General features: G+C 41.8%; 1 protein-coding gene across 1 annotated transcript; it reads right to left on the bottom strand.

The window, feature by feature from the left end:
* Positions 1–230: 230 nt before the first annotated feature.
* Positions 231–16,549, bottom strand: CD7 (CD7 molecule). Its single transcript, XM_009888853.1, has 5 exons — positions 16,519–16,549; positions 10,516–10,611; positions 2,836–3,183; positions 1,379–1,485; positions 231–341 (listed from the first exon to the last, which is right to left on the bottom strand). The coding sequence occupies exons 1-5, from the start codon at positions 16,547–16,549 to the stop codon at positions 231–233; spliced, it is 693 nt and encodes a 230-aa protein (XP_009887155.1).
* Between the last annotated feature and the right edge of the window lie 787 nt (positions 16,550–17,336).

Here is a 17,336-nt window from a genome sequence, read left to right on the forward strand (position 1 = left end):
TGCAGGGTATCTGCATTTCTTTAAATTTTCTGTACATTAAAAAAAATTAAAATTTTACAAGTGATCAAAAAAGCAGAAACAGCTTTGGAAATGAGGCATGTTTTTCTTTCCACTGAAGAAGGTAGGCGATAGCATTTTCAGTTCAGCTATGGCATCAGGTTGCTAAGGCAGCTCTCAGAGGGACCTATAAAAGAATGGTCGATCCACGCATGGTCCCAGCTGGCAGAAGCTTAATTGTCAGTGGAGTAAGTGTTGGTTCTGACCAAGGTGTTACGTCTAGAACAGTAAGACATATCTTCATATACTGCATTTAGTTTTTTTTTCTGGAAATATTTCTTCATCTGCAAAACAAAGCAAACAGCCATTCAGAACAGAACTGGAAAAGACCCCGACCAAGGAGGGAGTCAGTTTGCATCTTAGGAGCCCATCTGTCTGAAGTGGAAATGTACTTTTAAAATTACTCTCATAACCCAGTGAGGTCTTAGAGGATTAGGTGGAAATTGTCAACCTATTTATTTAACTTTCTATTGTCAGTCTGATGTAATTTTCCTAGAAGTTCCTTCAAGAGTTGGATGTAACTGTGGCCCCAGCATAAATAATGCTTATCCTTAGTTCGTTACTGATAACACAAGAGAACAGTTCCCACAGGACCGCTTGGCTTTGCCAGAATGATATTATACTACTGTTTTTTAGTAGTACTGAAGCCATATGTGCAGGGAAGAGACAGGAGCATGGCCTGTGAATCATGCTTTATTAATTTTGAATAATCTTTATGGGGCAGAAGAACCTAGCAGAGACAAATAATTTCTGGGCACTCTCTGCAGAATATGGATGCAAATAATCCCAGTAAAGGAAAATTTCTTCATTACTTTTTTTTTTTCTACAGCAGGGCAAAATTGTTCTCCTACAGCTTTATTCAGACATTAGGCTATTTTATGACTTTTGCTGTCCTTGTGTCACCCCCAAACATTCTCTTACATCTGTCACAAAATTAATATATACAGCCCCATTCCTGATGATTGAGGGAAAAAAAAAAAAAAGCAGCAAAACAGAATAGTGAGGTGCTCTGTTCAGGGAAATACATATAACACGCGGCTGTGTTGTTGACTGTGAGGCTTACTTGAGGTTTGTTATCAAAAGGCAAACAATATGTTGTTTACTAAGAGTTACAGAAACATAAGAAGACACAGTCTTTACTGCCAAGAATTTGTAGCTAGCAAACAGTAAACATGTGCAAAGAGGAGACAATAGAAAGCCATGACTCCTTAGGCTTATTAAATGCTTGCTTGACTCAGTCACTATTTACAAATAATATCAAAGGCACCTATTCACTCAACCCGGAGTCAGTTCTGCTATGGCATGGTAGCAGCATACTTACATCGACACGGTACAGGCTGCAGCATATCAGCGCAGAAAACAGTAGCGCTACCACGATGATAAGAGCATAGGTGACCCAGGAACTGTTACTGCAGTCTGTCTGCTCCCCTTCTGCATGTGAGATTATGTTATTATTATAAATATGAAAAGGTAGAATTCTATTTTTATTGCAAAAAAAATTATTTACTGGTCAGCAAGAAATCCAATATCAACAGCATGCTACACAGCCACGTGTGTCCTCCCATTAGTATTCTCACTGGCATTCCCTGTGCTCTTCTAGAGGCTGGTGGTGACTGCAGGTGGCATGCAAAGGGTCAGTGAGGAGCACACTACAAATGCGACAGCTTCCATGCTGTCCATCAGAAGGAGGACCACATACTCATAACAGAAACAGAAAAAGTTTTACTGTAGTATTACAGCAATACTGAAGGCTCAGCCAGGAGTATACAAGAATTATCTAACAGCTAGGTTTGCAAGCAGCATGGACAGAAGTAGGAGGCTACTGTCATCTGGAGTATATAGTGCTAGTGGAAAGGATTACAGTTCTCTAAAACCTCAAGTAATCCATATCTGAACAACACAATATCTGGTAATCACCCTGCTGCTCTCATGTGCAGCTGTTGTTTTCCCCAACTCACATTACTGAGTTGTTGCACCAGTTACAGTGAGCAGCACAGAATGAGACCACAGTCTTTTTTGCAGACTGCAGATAGATCCTTTGCAACTCTTAGGGCTTTTGTAAACCTCATTTTAATTGCCCAACAATCTCATCAAAGCCTGATGCACAGGGTTAAATTGCACCAGTAAGATCAAAATCAAGCACTATATTGCTGGTTTTGTCTTCATCTTGGCAAATGGTTACAACAACCATCCCGCAGAAGAAGAAAAAACCCTGTCTTTGGAACACATGCTCGCAGTGTGCTCAGTGTATAATAAGGGTGTGTGAGATCATCTCTGCTATTATCTGTGGTACTTTAAGTAAACGCCTGAGGACTTGTTCTGTACTCTCTAGTGTGATCTATTTTTAAACATAAAGACTAGCTATAGGGAATGGTTTCTTAAAGACATTTATGTCACATTAAGGTCAAAGAACTGATGCTAAGAGTACTGATTCATTTCCTAAAACTGACAAATTATTCACAGACACACTGAAGTGTTTGTTGTCTGATTTTGACTTTTTTTTTTTTTTTAAGATGCAGAATTATAACAAGTTTTCTCTTTTATAATTCCCCTCTGGTTGTACAAAGCAGGTAGAAACATAGTGCCTGTTTCTGTGTCCTGGTACAACACGGCGCAGAGGAGTCTGAGCACTCTCCAGACTTTCCCAGGTACTGAAAGAAGTCCAGCCATGGGTTAGTGCTTTATCTGTCCTGACTAAGCCTGACAAGCTTTTAGTCCACCTTTCGTATTACAACATGCCTGTAGTTATTTATGATTAAACAAGCAAAAGGATAGTACCTTTAATCAGAATCATGGTGCCACTTCCGTTCACTAAGAGGAAAGAGGAATTTTTCACCACCCCAGCACATACATACATATCACTGTCCTTTTTCGACAAGTTGTGTAGAGTGATCACTATTTTCTTTTCTTCCTTTGAATACTCCAAGCGATTAGCAAAAGCAGGAGAAATAGTTGAACCATTCTGACTTGAAACGTACAGCACGCTTTCAGGTTCCTTGTGAGTCTTGAGCAAGTAGATCCCTTTCTCTTCATGTGAGCTTCTGAACACACAGGTAATGCTGATAGAGTGGCCTTGCTGAGGATTGGCATAGAGTGGTGACTGCTCAACAACTCCATTGTTTTTTGCTAAAAACAAGAGATATTAATGGCTACCACATACTTATCACAGCACGTTTTCACTAGGGAGCAAATACAGAGGTGAAAGACAGGAAGAACAGCCCACAGAAATTTAGATAAAATTATTTTTTTAAAGGCTACCTTTATGAGTGCCTTGAATAGAAAGATATATGTTGGTACATCCTGGCATGCTTTCCTGCCCCAGGATCTGAAAGTAGGACTGACCGAACAGGTTTACCTGTTACAAAGGGTCTCCACCTACCTACAAAATACTTATACTGAACTCTTCTAAAGGCATACAGCCTTCTTCAGCTTGCCCTCGACACATGGATCATTGCCTGCTTTCTCGAGTGAGATTGAGCCATAGAGAGATCTGGGGAGTATTGGTCTGGATGAAATTATACAATGTGAGTTCCGTCATTGTTAAAAATGGTCTTCAAAAAGCAGTTATTAACGGCTTGCTGCCCAGCTGGGAGGACATTTCACTGAGTTCCTCTGACGACATGCCCTGTTCCTTTTGACATTATCATTAATGTGGATGAGGCAATAAAGACATAATTTAACACCTTTGTACAAAAGATAATTCTGGGAAGGTTGCAAGCATTTTAGAGAAGAGGATCAAAATCAAAGAGAGATATAATGTAATTTAATAAAATAATTTGGAGAAACAGTACATAATCAACAAGCTGTAATTCATTTGAGAAAACACAGTCAAGTAGTTTGAAACGAGAAGCCTAAGGAAGGAAGCGATAAGTCTTTATAGATATCACTGACTATTACTGATCCAGCAATCAGTTAGGTTTTGCATGCCTTGGGGATGGGAAAGGAAGAAAACTGTAATTTTTTGTAAAGATGTTTCAGGTTAGATGGCCTCATCAGAAGGGTAGGTACATAGAGGAATAAGTTGCCAAAGAAAATTGTGGACTCAACCCTCTTCTAATGTGAAAAAGGACAAAAAGAAAAAGAAAAAGGAAAAGAAAAAAAAAAGAAAAGGGGAAAAAAGAAAAAAGATTGAAAGAAAAAAGAAAAACGTATTCTACTCTTAACCAGAAATTACTGTCAAAAGGAGCATTTGTGCCATTCATAAACTGTTTAAGAGAAAAAACTCACATCCCTTCATCCACTGATGCCCAACTTGCAAACCCTGCCTATCACCAGCTTCCCAATTATTATCAATTTATCATTTAATATGAAATAGTAAAAAGATATTTGTAAAAAATGCTATCAAAAAAAGCTCATTGCTTTGCTAGTTATTCACAAAAATTTGACTGATAGTTTTGGAAGGAGCTATGCGTCCTCACTCTTGCCAAACTACTGCAGCAACCTATGACTCGTGAAAACCTGCAGCTAGGATTAAATTAGTCATTAATTGATGCTCTAGCAGTTTTCTTCGTACCGTTTTATCTAATGTGTTTTCTCATCTTTTCAGGGAACTGACACGCTTTCCTTCAAATCAGTACATTACCTGAGCAGACATGGGTAAGTTCTGGCAGACTCTCCCTCCCATTATGCTTTTTTCCAATCTTTGATTTAAAAATATATATCTGTATTTATTAATTCATGACATAAAAGGTGGGATTGCAATACCTTTCACCACTACTATGGTTGTCTTCCCTTTCAGCTTTTTGTGATTGCCTTTGCTTAAAACATACTCAGAGCATTGGTAGATATCAGAATCAGATTCCTGTACATTGTGCAGAGTTATCCTGAGATTCCTTCCTTCTTTTGAATACTTGATGCGATTAACCCAAGTAGCACGTATAAATGAAGTATTCTTCTGGGAAACATATAGCACAGTGATTTGCAGTGGGCTAGTTGTCAAGTACATTCCCAATTCATTTCCTGAACCTGAACAAGTTATGCTGATGGAGTCTCCTTCCCAAACACTGATAATGTCTGTTGACTGATCATTTTCTCCACCTAAAAATAAGAAACGCAATTGAAATTTAGTATCGGAGTTCTTCTTGATCTAGTAATATCAAAGTAGCTTTCAAAAACAACAACTCCATCAACATAACAGCTCTGTAAGACTGGACCTTAGTCCTGCTATCCTGTATAGATCATCTCTTGGCTGTCCTGAAGCCTATAGTGCCTTGACCTGTGCAACTCATCATCTCCCCAAAGCTTAAAAAGCCTTCACAAAAAAGTGGCTACTGTCACTCATGCAAAACATTTAGTCTGCTGTATAGATGCCCAGTACCATCCTATTAATTCTCAAAATACAAGCTTCATTGAACTCAGCCCAATAATTGGAGCTGGTTGAGGATCTAAATTTGGAATTCAAAGGTATCAAAACAGGGCAGAGAATGGAAGAGAATTACACCTCCGTTTTTTTGGTTCCCCCCCCTCCTAAAAGGAGGCTTTAGCAACATCGGGAACTGGATAGTATACGCCTCTTAGGAAAAGAACTGCAGAAGGTATAACTCCAGCCTATACTAAGAAACAAAGGCATAAAAATATGTAATGAGATCCTTTGAATTCTCTAATGATCTCAATATCAAAAGAAACTGAACAATAAGTACTTATACCATGAATAGTGAGAAACAGAGGGATCAAATGGAAACATCTAAAAGAAATTACATTACAAGCAAGGGAAGAATAATTAAATATAGAGTATTGCATATCTAGGACAAACATAGTACAGAAAGCCTAGGATTATTCAGTGTTGACAAGCAAATTAAGGATCCCTGTTTGAGACCATAGACTAAAGAGGGAAAAAAAAGAAAGAAAGAAGGAAAACACAGAAATTTGTGAAAAAAAGGGTCTATGTTGTACGTACCGTTTTGGCCAGGGAAGCACGGGAGAAGCAGAAGAAAGAGAAATGCAGTTGGGAGATGTGATATCCACAGCATTTCCAAAAGTGTACTTAGTTGCTCTGAGTTAAAGACACGAAGAAAGCGTCATATGCTACAAGTTGGCCTGTTTTCTTCCAGCTACATCAGTTGTCTACTAAAAGAATTTAGCAAATTGCTTCTTTTGCCTTAGTATCACAAAGAATGTGACAGAGAGGGGGAAGAGAGATTTCTCTCAAGAGGTGTATCTTGGTTTTGACTTCACACTTAAAACGCCCACGGTTTCCTACCACTGAACAACTCCCAACCCTGAGTGCAGAATTAGAAAGAGTCTCTATGGCAAGCATCTACCATCCCTTACCTGTAAACTAAGAAAAGATAAGCTCAAAGATGCTCTTCACAGTGCCAGGCAACTATCTCCCTGTTGTGGCCTTACTGGAAATGTAGGCACTTGGTACAATCAATTCAGTTTGTCAGTGTTCCCATGGGCTTAGCAGGCTGCCTGGTTGGTGGCTGCAAATGCAAAAGTCTTGGCTTTGTAAGGAGCAAGTGGATGAGAGGGGCTCCGTTACTTTAGGTGAACCTTAATTTATTATACAAAGCCTGCTAACAAAACTACAGGTTTGAGCTGCATCTCCGCAATGACAACGTGCACCATTTCCGAGCAACAGCATGGTGTGTACCTCTCACGTGCCTCCTGGCTTCACGTTTAATAACACATTCGGTAGCGTCTGTAGTACACAAGAACTGCTATCCACCAGCAAAAGGGAATCTCGGCTACAATTCACATGTAGCCCCTGCTCCCTCCCCGATGTGATGAGAAGCCCTTCTTGCAGGCACTGTCCTCTGTGTGAATACACCCCCTGGGAAAGGGGGTGTTCCCAAAGTGTTTCTTGAATGCTTGGAAGCTTAGAGATTTCATCAATTATTGGAAAGAAAACAGAGTTCAGGCAGGTTTGAACTGAGCTTTCAGTTAGATCTACAAAGGTGCGCTACTGGATACAAAAGCAGATGCCAGGAGGCATCTCTTACTCCCTGTCCTTGCTTTTCCAATCCTGGATTACGAGTTTGGGAATCATCTGATGGTGATGGTTTGGAAAGGAGATTAAAGTATCAAATAATACAATCAACACAGGGTTACCAACAAACAGGCGGTTTTTAAGATGACATTTTATTATGATGAGTACATTAACACAAACAAAAAAAAAAATCATTAAAATGAAATTACAAGTATCAAATTGTGGCATTTGATGAGTCGGACCACTTAATATCTTTGGTAACTTTTTATTTCATAGACAAATATTTGCCTATATTTTTATATTGCAAAACAACACAATGCACTTGCTTAGAACAAACGCTGTAGATCTTTAAAGCTCTTTGTAACAGTTTTTCCTGAGATGTGGGATGATTAGTATTTGCCAGTACGACACAACTCGGGAAGGGCAAAGTGATGCCTCTGAATACCACAATCTGTATAATCAACAGTATAAAGAAGAGATGTAAAGGGAAGTGTGCTTGAGTGAGCCATAGAGATCACTCTGTGACTTGCATCATCTGACTAATTTCGCTAAGCCACTGTCACTAGGCAGAGGTGTCCATGTAACTTTTCTTCTCAAAACATGTCCAGCTCTCTGGCCCCAACTGGTGTTAAAGAGTAGAAATTAAACCTGCACATCATGAAACCTGAATCCTTGAAGTTGATCCATGGTGCCTTGTTGCTGTGGCCCGTCAGTCTTTGCCTTAGAGGGGCTCTAGGACAGGCTTGAAACATCACCCAGTATTACACCACAGGGCAGGACCTCAGGAGAGCCACTAGCAGTCAACTTTTTCCCTATCACACCAATATTTCTATCGATAACAATGCAGTGAAACGAGAGTTGTGTTATCTTTACTGGGTTTTGCAAGTACCCGTGCAACTCATGTTTTACAAAGATAGCCCTGTGTGTTTTATCTAACTGCAGATGCCGTAGATATGCAAACATCTCAGCTTGTTCCCACTGGCTTCCTTTAGACTTATCAGAGAGAAATGGGCACCTTCCCAAGGTAATTCTTCTGTTTCATCTTAAAACCGTTTTAAGGAGAGTTGAATCATCTTCAAGACAGACATTTCTCTCCACTCACTAGAAAGGGAGAACAAGATAAAAATCTTAGGCTTCAAGTTAACCTTAACCAAATTCAGACTTAGGAACTTAATGCTTAGAATTTTAGAAAGAAACAACCAACATTTGTTTCTAAAGGACGGGCTAGTTCAGTAAGAGAGGAGATGCCTCAGCTTCTGGCATTACACAAGGTTCCATAAACCCTGTAGCCAGGATAAGCCCTGGCTACAGGATACAGGGGGGAAGCTGTATGCCAGCGTCAAGGGGCGTCTGTAGAAGTGTGTAAATGACGCACACTCAAGGACTGGAACTACTGCAAAGTCATACAGGGACTAAAATCTATTGACTCAGCCTTGATGCAGGGACGAAATGGGCATCACTGAATGTGTGTCCTAGTAAACACATCTAGTCCTTCACTGAACACCCTCCTGCCATTGTAGTGCTGTGATTTCATCACTTATCAGAATTAAACCCACAAAAGTCAAATATTCTCATTGAAAAACTGATGGACCACTAGGAAAGGTCCTGGGAAAACAATAACAAAAAAGTACCAGCATTAGCAGGGATTTACTTAGAAGAATTAAAACTAACAGACTTGCAGTTGCTTTTCCCCATTTACAGTTATTTGCAATTCCTGAGCAACTCACTGGTATCCATCTCAAACAGATCCACAGGCCTTGTGTTTTCTCCACAAATCCCCACCACGTATGGCAGGTGTGATACTTTGCCGCATGACAGAACAGTTACATCCCAAGCTTTATACTCTGTTGTAGCACTACTATTTCTGAAGTAAGAGGTGGTTTAATAGTATCTCATGTTAAGAACGCTGCAGTCTCTGTGTTGTGAAGGAGGAGGGAAGAGCAGCGAGCGATACCGAGGAAGGCAGATATTTCCAGAAGATTTTATTCTCTTGACTCCGTATTTACTCCATAGAGACTGCCCCATGGCACTGGATCCCACTGAGGTAGGGCCAAGCAGTGCAATCACTTGGCTGTACTACTGTAGAAGTGAGGAAATTTATTCCGGGCTTATTTTTCATAATAAAGTCGGCTGACTGGGGACTATGCCATGGCACCAAATGCAGAGGTGGAGTTCATAGCAGCTGTTGGCCCAGCCTGCCCTTCACAGGGAATATAATTTCGTAACTTCAGAAACCATGTTATGGAAATGAGATCCAGAGAGAAACCCCTGTAATGCTTTTGCCACTACCAGCGCTGCTTGCCAGGCACGTTGCCCATAGGAAATATAACATTTTGTCAGACTGTACCTTGACCATTTCATTTCTGTCAAAAACAATATAATGCCAGTGCTACTCCACAAACCACAAGAATTGGTACTATGGTGATGACGCTAACGCTGTTCTTCTCACCGATTGAACGTTGAGGATTACCTGAAGAGTAGAAGAAAATAAAGAGATTCCAAGTGAATCAACCAGGCGTGCCAAGAAATGAGCCTGCCTCATAAGCACCAGCTAGCAAGAACGGGGCCTGGCGCTTCAGCCCACAAAAGCTGATAATGAGAGAAGGAACTGATGAGTGAGAGAACAAGTAGCCTCTGGCTTAGGACATCTTAAGGAAGATACCTGTAACAAGAGGGACTCTATCAACATTCAAAGCTAATTCTTGACTCCCCACCACAACAGATACCTTTGAACTTCTATCTCATCTGATATAATCAAAACTAAGAGGTGCAAAACCCATCCTTAATGATGGGTTCAAAGGTCACAAAGGAAATCCATTTGGACCATTTTTTAAAGACCTCAATGCACAGGAATTTAAACAGATAAATATCTAGAAAGGTTATTTTATACTTGTCTAATTTAGAAGAGAAAGAACAGAATCATCCAGCACTCATTCAAAATTTACCAAAGAAAAACCCAAAACAAAAAACCCTCAAACAACACGTGAAAATGCAAAAAGCCATACCTCTACCAAGGACTCTCCCCAGAAAAGGATAAATAGTGTTTACTTGTCTCAAACAAAGACACCCTGTTTGCCCACAAGCGAAGGAACACAACAGGGATTTCTACAGTGAAATAAATTTGGATATAAAAATAACTCCCTGTGACAAACATCCTCGTAGTCTGAAGGTAAAGTCTCATTTATCATTTACTGGGAAGTGGAATTCTTGGAAACATTGCACACCCATCACATACGGCTTTCCCTCAGTGTCCCTGCATCTAGAGCTATGTAGCTACGGTGTGGGTATATACTTCCAGGACTGGGAACCTACACGGCTGGGGGAAAGTCTCTGAGTTTGGATGGCTACAGCATGTGTGGGTCCAAGGTCTGAATGTAGAGCACATGGGCCCCTCCTCCATGTCATTTTCTAGTCACATCAGGCTGGCTGAGGAAAACTCTCACAAAGCAAAGGGCAAACAAACATGGGAAGAGACTAACCTAGACTTCCCTCCATAGTGACATCGGCTGTTGATGCTGCAGTTTTCTTACCTGACATCTTCAGGTAGCAGTTCAGGGGAGAGCTGGACACTGAGGGGTCTATATCTACTGTACAGCAAATATTAACGATGTTACCTCTCTCAATTTCTGAGGAAAGTGGAAGAAAAAGGAAGTTTTAATATAAACATGGATCATTCATAAGATCTTCAGTCAAGGGTTAAAAAGGTTAAAGAGGTTAACAGGTTAAAAAAGTGGATCCTTCATGTACCACAAAAAACTGGAGATTGCTACAATCATATTTAATTCTCCGACTGTTCAAATTAACCAGTCATCATTCAGATTTTCTTCTCACTAAAGCTGATGACCTGTTCTATGAACCAATAATGGAAATCTTCCAATTTGAAGAAGGCAAAAAAGTTTTCACATGTAATTAACAACACCAAAACACTTGTAAAAAGCTTATCATTACCTTTTTGCATTTAAATTCTATGCAAATAAGAATTGTGCCAAAATTTTGCGCCTTCCATTTACCCACAGGAACCGAAGAAGAGGAACAAGCAAGAGCAGCAGCTGTAGAAGTCTCAGAGACCCCAGAGTGCATCTCCCACCCAGTCTGCACACCACTGTGCCATTATCTAATTCCTCTTGTAAGAGGATGGAAATGTAAAGGCCATTGTCTTGAAAAGTCCTTCCTACCTACGCGTCCCACATTCAGCACATCCACCTCTTACCCTCCCAAGGGATAGAGGCTTCTATGTCTACAGCAATTTCCAGTTGTCACTATGCATGCTTTAGTGTCATCCAAGCTTTACACACTGATAACAGCCTGTAGATATTTTTCAGTGGTAAGCATAAATCCAGGGGAAAAATGGTTTACAGTGGTCAGAAATTAAATACACGAGGAATTGTTAGGCTGAACAAAAGCATATGTAGGTTGAGAATTTTTTTCTGGTTTTCCTCTGTCAGCAAAAAGATTAGAAAGGATGGTCTGAGCCAAACAAGAGAGGCAATAAAAGCCACTTTCAGAGAATCACGTACAGCCAGGAGGGCAAAGCCAATATATATCCAATCACATGTTAACTGGTGAAATGTCATTGACTTGGATGGAGTTCAACTAAATTACACCTGTGCAGCCGGATCCACCCTGAAGTTTTGCCTTCGTGGAGCCACTTGCCACATGTAACCAGCAAGCACTTTTACCAGTGAATTTGACAGTTTCATGAGAAAGCTGGAAGGATACCTCCTGGTTATTTACTGAACTGTACAGAAGAGCAACACAGAACGGCTTTTCAGGCTAGACCGGGATTTCAGTGTGTACTGCCTGAAGTAGATGGGATTCATACATGGCAAACTGGCACTCATTTTAACCATGAGAATTGCTGTTGCAAAAAAAAAAAAAAAAAAAAAAAAAAGTATCTTTACAAATCAGGGTAACATGACTTTATCTGAACCTCTGCTAGCACAGTTTTAAGCAGTGTTTGACCTGAGAGAATTTAATTTCTTTTTGGGAATGACTTAATGACTTTCTCACAAAAGAAACTCCTTTTGATAAGATAGCTTACTCATTAACCTCACTGTCTGCCCAAATATATAACAGTTCAGTTTCATAACCAGAAACATGTTTTCCATATGGTCACAGCCAGTCTCCCAGTAGAGCATACCTTCAAAATTCACAAGGCCACATGAGTCTCCTAATCCCACGTCTTTCTCCCAGACGATGGCATAAATTCCTTTAGGAAAAGTATTTTCTTGCAAAAAGCACATACTGATGTTCATTTCACTGGTCACCAAATGAATTTTTTCATTTGAAAATATTTCATTTTGTGTTTCACCAATTGTTGCAAAGCCTTCGTAATTAGATTGTTCGCATGTGCTGGTCTTACAGTGTTTACAGTGGTAGACTGTCACACTTGTTTTGCCAGAGGAAGAGCCTTGTGTCCTCTCAGTAGGGTTGGCACTGGGCATGGCAATATCTACATGAGAAAACAAAGAAAAATTACCTTCTACCAGTTTTCTCCCAAGACTTTTAGTGTTAGAGAATGGGATGAGTTTTGGTGGACAAACCCAGTCATAGCTGAGGAGACATTGTCTGCCAATGGGCAATTTTTATACGGTACTGGGCCCAGTCCGTAAAATAATTTCTGGGGTAGAAATACAACATAATCCCCCCATCGCTGTCACTGGGGTTTTAAGCAGGCAGCTTGGGAAGTGAGTTGAAAGACATTTCTCTTGTTGACCTAAGAGGTTCCCTGCCTCCCTCTCTCAGCCAGGCTCAGATGAAGCATCCATTCTTGTTTTCTTGCCTTCCAGAACTCCTAGGCACAATCCCATCAGGCGTATCTCCAGCAGACATCCAGATCCCAGGACAAATGAAGTTCACAGCTGAGTTGCCAGACTACATACAGCTGGATCCAGTGTGCCAGGTGACTGCCACCAATTTCATTCAGTATTCTGGCAGGCAACAGATTTACAGCCAAGCCAAAATGCACCAGCATCCTGGCTGAAGCGCTGGAGTATGCTGGGGCTGGGTGCTGAGAGCTGACAAAGGGCTTTTACTCATTCAGACTGCCCTGGTAAAGACCCAGTCCTTTGAGAAAGGACTCACCTCATCTGATTTCAGACAGATCCAAAAAGTTGCCCTTCCCAAGTCAGGGCATTGTGACAGGTCAAATGAATCAACCTTCACCTTACTTCTTTTCTCACCTTAGTGGTTTTGCAGTCTTAGTTTTTACTGGACACAACTGAGCTTTCTAATAACAGTTTAGAAGTTTTTAGCTACTAACATGCAGTGAAAATCAATGAGATCAAACAAGGAGACTCACTTGGACGGAAAGCTGCAGCCATCAGGAGCAGGAAACATAACTGCTTGAAGCGGGGAGAATCCATCAGGCTGCCTTGCGTGCTCAGCTCCAACAGCGTTGGATGGTCTCCTAGATCCTCCACGATCCCAGGGCAGGCTCACCAGGCTCCTCCCTTAGTCATCTCCCTGTTTGAACATGAAATCCAGTGTTTAGTATCCATTATCTCTTTCTTAGTCTCTTTCTCCAGTTAAAAAAAAAAAAACAAAACAACACCAAAAACCAAAACCAACAACAACCAAAAAAAACCCACCCAAAACCAACTTCCAGGCCAAAGTACCGTAAAGCTTCTTCTAGCCAAGATACAGGCAAAGAAACGCTCATGCTGCTCAGGTGCTACTGTACTCTGAGATGGCCTTTGCAAATGCCAAACTCGCACCCCTTTCCATCTCTGGGTCAATCACAGCAGTAGAAGACACACAGTCTTTCTGCAAGGAGAGGGAATTCCCTCCTGAGCCTACTGGGCAGGAGGCTCCGTGTCCAGGTCCTCCAGGCTCCGCCAGGCAGTGGCTCTGCACACATCTTTCACTAGTACATGCAAGAAATAACATCTTGAATTGCTGTCACTTCCAAAACACACGAAAAATTAGACATGGAAGATGTTTTGTGCTGAATGATTGTTTTCCTTGGCCTAAGATGAAGTATTTGTTATCAAACTGAATTCTATTTTTAAGTGAGAAGACTTGATGGGAAATATCTGTTCAAATTAAAAGAACAAACAAACAAAAATTTAGTATTTATTTTCAAAATTGTCTTGGATTCAGTCAGAAATTCATCAATCAACTCAATGAAACTGTAATGAATTTGTGAAATATGTTCTTGAAAAAAACACAAGCTTCACTTTCCAAAGGAGAAAGACAAAAAATCTGGAAAATTCACCCAACTTTCCTCACTAGCCCAGCTCTGGAAAACACAAACTGTTTTGCTTCTGGGAGCTTTTCATTAGCAGCTTTCATTAAACCAACTTTATTTGGTATGTCACTACCTGAGAAGTACCTTGAGGAAGTTTCCAGATAGATTATGCATTAATGCCTAACTATGCATTAATTCTTTTCCTTTAAGCAGAAGTTAATAATTGCTGATCTCTCGTGATCTGCACTAGCCTAGAGCTGCAGAGTCCCACCCCGATTCCCAGAAACAGATGAGACAGGAGGAACACAAAACCTCCAAACCGAGCCCTTTCCAGCGGCCAACAGGAAGAATTTCCCCTGGAATAAAATCTGGCCCCCCCCTGCAGGCCCTCAGAGCAATCCATACCCCCATGCAGGGCCCAAGCCCAGGAGATGCTGGACCCAGCCGAGGTCCCGGCGCTGCTCCACGGGCACCCACCAAGGCATGATCCGTCCACTTCCACTTCATGCCACACGAGGGACCAATTCTTCCATTTTACACACAGGGCCCCTTCTCACCTACACAACCTTGCAAGAATTTCTTCTTGCCCCACCAAGTATTAACAACACTCAGAGCATCAAAGGAGCACAGCATCTTTTCTCATCCTCTTTCCATACACCTAAAAATAGTTCCTGTCTTTTTGATTTTGGGCGGGTTTTCTTTTTTCCCAAAAACAGATCACTCGGTACCATTTCACACATTACTGACTTTATCCTCTTTCCTGCTTTGCAAAGCACCAGCTAACAATTTCCTTCACCCCCCTGCAGGTGAGCAGAATGCCAAGGGACTGTCACCAACCATTGAATCATGGAATCATTCAGGTTGGAAGAGACCCTTAAGAACAGCAAGTCCAACCATTAACCTAGCACTGCCAACTCCACCACTAAACCACGTTCCTAAGCACCACGTCTACACATCTTTTAAATACCTCCAGAGTATTATACCTCCTTGTCCTCCTTGGAGTACATCCGACAGCCTGATGCAGTCCTCACAGACCAGCTGCAGCACATCTGGCAGAGTTATTTGCCCAGAGGTTAAGGATAATAAGTGGTTTTTTCCACAGAAGTTTTCAGACTGAGGTCTGTTATCTTCTGTCCTCGTTCATTCTATCTTCTCTCCCCTTTTGTGGTCTTTTTCCCTCATCCTTGCCCCTCCTCCAATTCTGTTCAAAGGACACCTCCCTTCCTCTCCTCTCCGGTGACACATTCCTTCCTACTCCCCCTCTTCTCTTCACTTTCAAAAGCCAGAACACTGTCCACCAAATCTCTGGCCCCTCCCCACTGGTCTGTATTACAATCCTCTTTTTTTGGCAGGTTTCTGAGAGTCTTCAGATGTCTTGGCCACCTCCTGCCATCGGTTTTAAACTTATTTTAACTATCAAAACTCAAATCTAAAATGAAACACGCTCTTCAGACAGAAAATATTTTTCATCATGTTTTTTTTTGCCTGCTTGCCTTCCTTTTCAGAGTCATAGAACAGTTTAGGTTGGAAGGGCCCTTGAAGATCATCCAGTGCCACCCCCTGCCCTGGGCAGGGACACCCCCCACCAGCCCAGGTTGCTCCAAGCCCCGTCCAACCTGGCCTTGAACACCTCCAGGGATGGGGCAGCCACAGCTTCTCGGAGCAACCTGCCCCAGGGGCTCACCACCCCCACAGGGAAAAAATTCTTCCTGTTATCTCACCTACATCTCCCCTCTTCCAGTTTGAAGCCATTCCCCCTCATCCTATTTTCAAGGCAATACAAACCTTCACTTTTCAGAGCTACTGAAGTTGTCTACACCGCTGTAATGAAGTAATGCCAGACCCTGAAAGTGAGTCAGCTGTAAGCAGCAGGCAAGTCATGTAACAACCATGACGACCTGAAGCTCCTTCACCAAACACCAGTCATTCACACCCAGCTCACGAGCTCTTCCCCAGGCCAGACCTGACCCCACAAACAAGCCAACCTGCGCTCACTGGCAGGAAGAAGTGGACTTAACCAGAAACAGAACGTAGAGCCCCAAAAAGGTCTTTGGTTTTGTTTTTGAAAGGATCTATTCGAGTAAAAACCACTACCTGAAACCCTCCTGCTTTTCCATCTCCTGTAACTTCAAAGCAAACACAACACAACAACTCCAAAGTTTACCAAGACCAGACAAGAAAGTCCATCGATCTTGATAACACAATAGCACCAGAGGAAAGGGCCTCTCAAAGTTAAAAGCTAACGACCTGAAATATTCCCCACTCCAGCACAAGTTAAACCAGCTCACTGCCTTTCCAGCGTGCATCCGCAGCCTTACCGACCTCCGCCTCCGGCACAGCTCACCTGAGGCTGCCACTTCAGTGGGGACCCCCATGGTGACAGTGCAGAGCTGCGGTGGGGGTCACCCAAAGTCCCAGCCGCAGGAGATGGCAGAGCAGGGCTGCTGCCCCGGGGGTCAGATGCGCATCCCTCTCCGACACACCGTGAAGTGCAGTCACGGAGCCACGAGATGCAGTGCTATTCTCCAACTGTACACGCTGCATTTCCCTGCCCCTTCTCTCTCCTTCCACCACACACCCTGCGGTCCGTAGCTTTATGAGCAAGTTAGTATATGGCCTCTATGGTCAGGCAGAGCTGTCTCGGTGGAATAATGTAATACATTTTCAGAAAATATTTATCTGGCATCCTAAGTAGCCCATGGAGAGGAATTAAGTTTCATACAGTCCTTATTACTGTCAGAAAGTAAGGAAGCAACAAATTATAAACCAAAGGTCTTCAGACGATCCTACATATTTTATTTCCCATTGCAAGTCCTTTCCTGAAAAAGGAGCAGAATTTACAGAAGGGCTAATTCTTCTTTTACTTTCAGTACCCTTTCACCTTGTTGATCTGCTGAGAACCACTTTCAATAGGCTTTTGCAATAAAAAAAAAAAAAAAAGAAAACAACCCCAAAAACAAACACACACACAAAATCACAGGAAGAGATAAAACAGAGCGAGCCTATGAGTGCGGTTTGTTTCCACAGTTCCAACAAGGCAGTGCAGAAAGCAATCAGCAGCTCACTGTGCTTGAGCTGAAAACCTCTGCAAAAATCCTGAGAGTGAAGTACAGGGCTTCCCAGCAACTGCTCTTAACACAATTTTCCACAGAATCATAGAAT

The sequence above is a fragment of the Charadrius vociferus genome, unplaced genomic scaffold (assembly GCF_000708025.1).
Source record: "Charadrius vociferus isolate BGI_N301 unplaced genomic scaffold, ASM70802v2 scaffold281, whole genome shotgun sequence".
Classification (NCBI taxonomy): domain Eukaryota; kingdom Metazoa; phylum Chordata; class Aves; order Charadriiformes; family Charadriidae; genus Charadrius; species Charadrius vociferus.

What these genes read in the sequence shown, in the direction of transcription:
- CD7 (XM_009888853.1), bottom strand. Translation starts at nt 16,549, where the DNA reads ATGGGGGTCCCCACTGAAGTGGCAGCCTCAG. An exon ending in CACTGAAGTGGCAGCCTCAG is followed by an intron (nt 10,612 to 16,518) that starts GTGAGCTGTGCC and finishes CACTTTCCTCAG; the next exon opens with AAATTGAGAGAGGTAACATC. An exon ending in CACCATGATTCTGATTAAAG is followed by an intron (nt 1,486 to 2,835) that starts GTACTATCCTTT and finishes CACATGCAGAAG; the next exon opens with GGGAGCAGACAGACTGCAGT.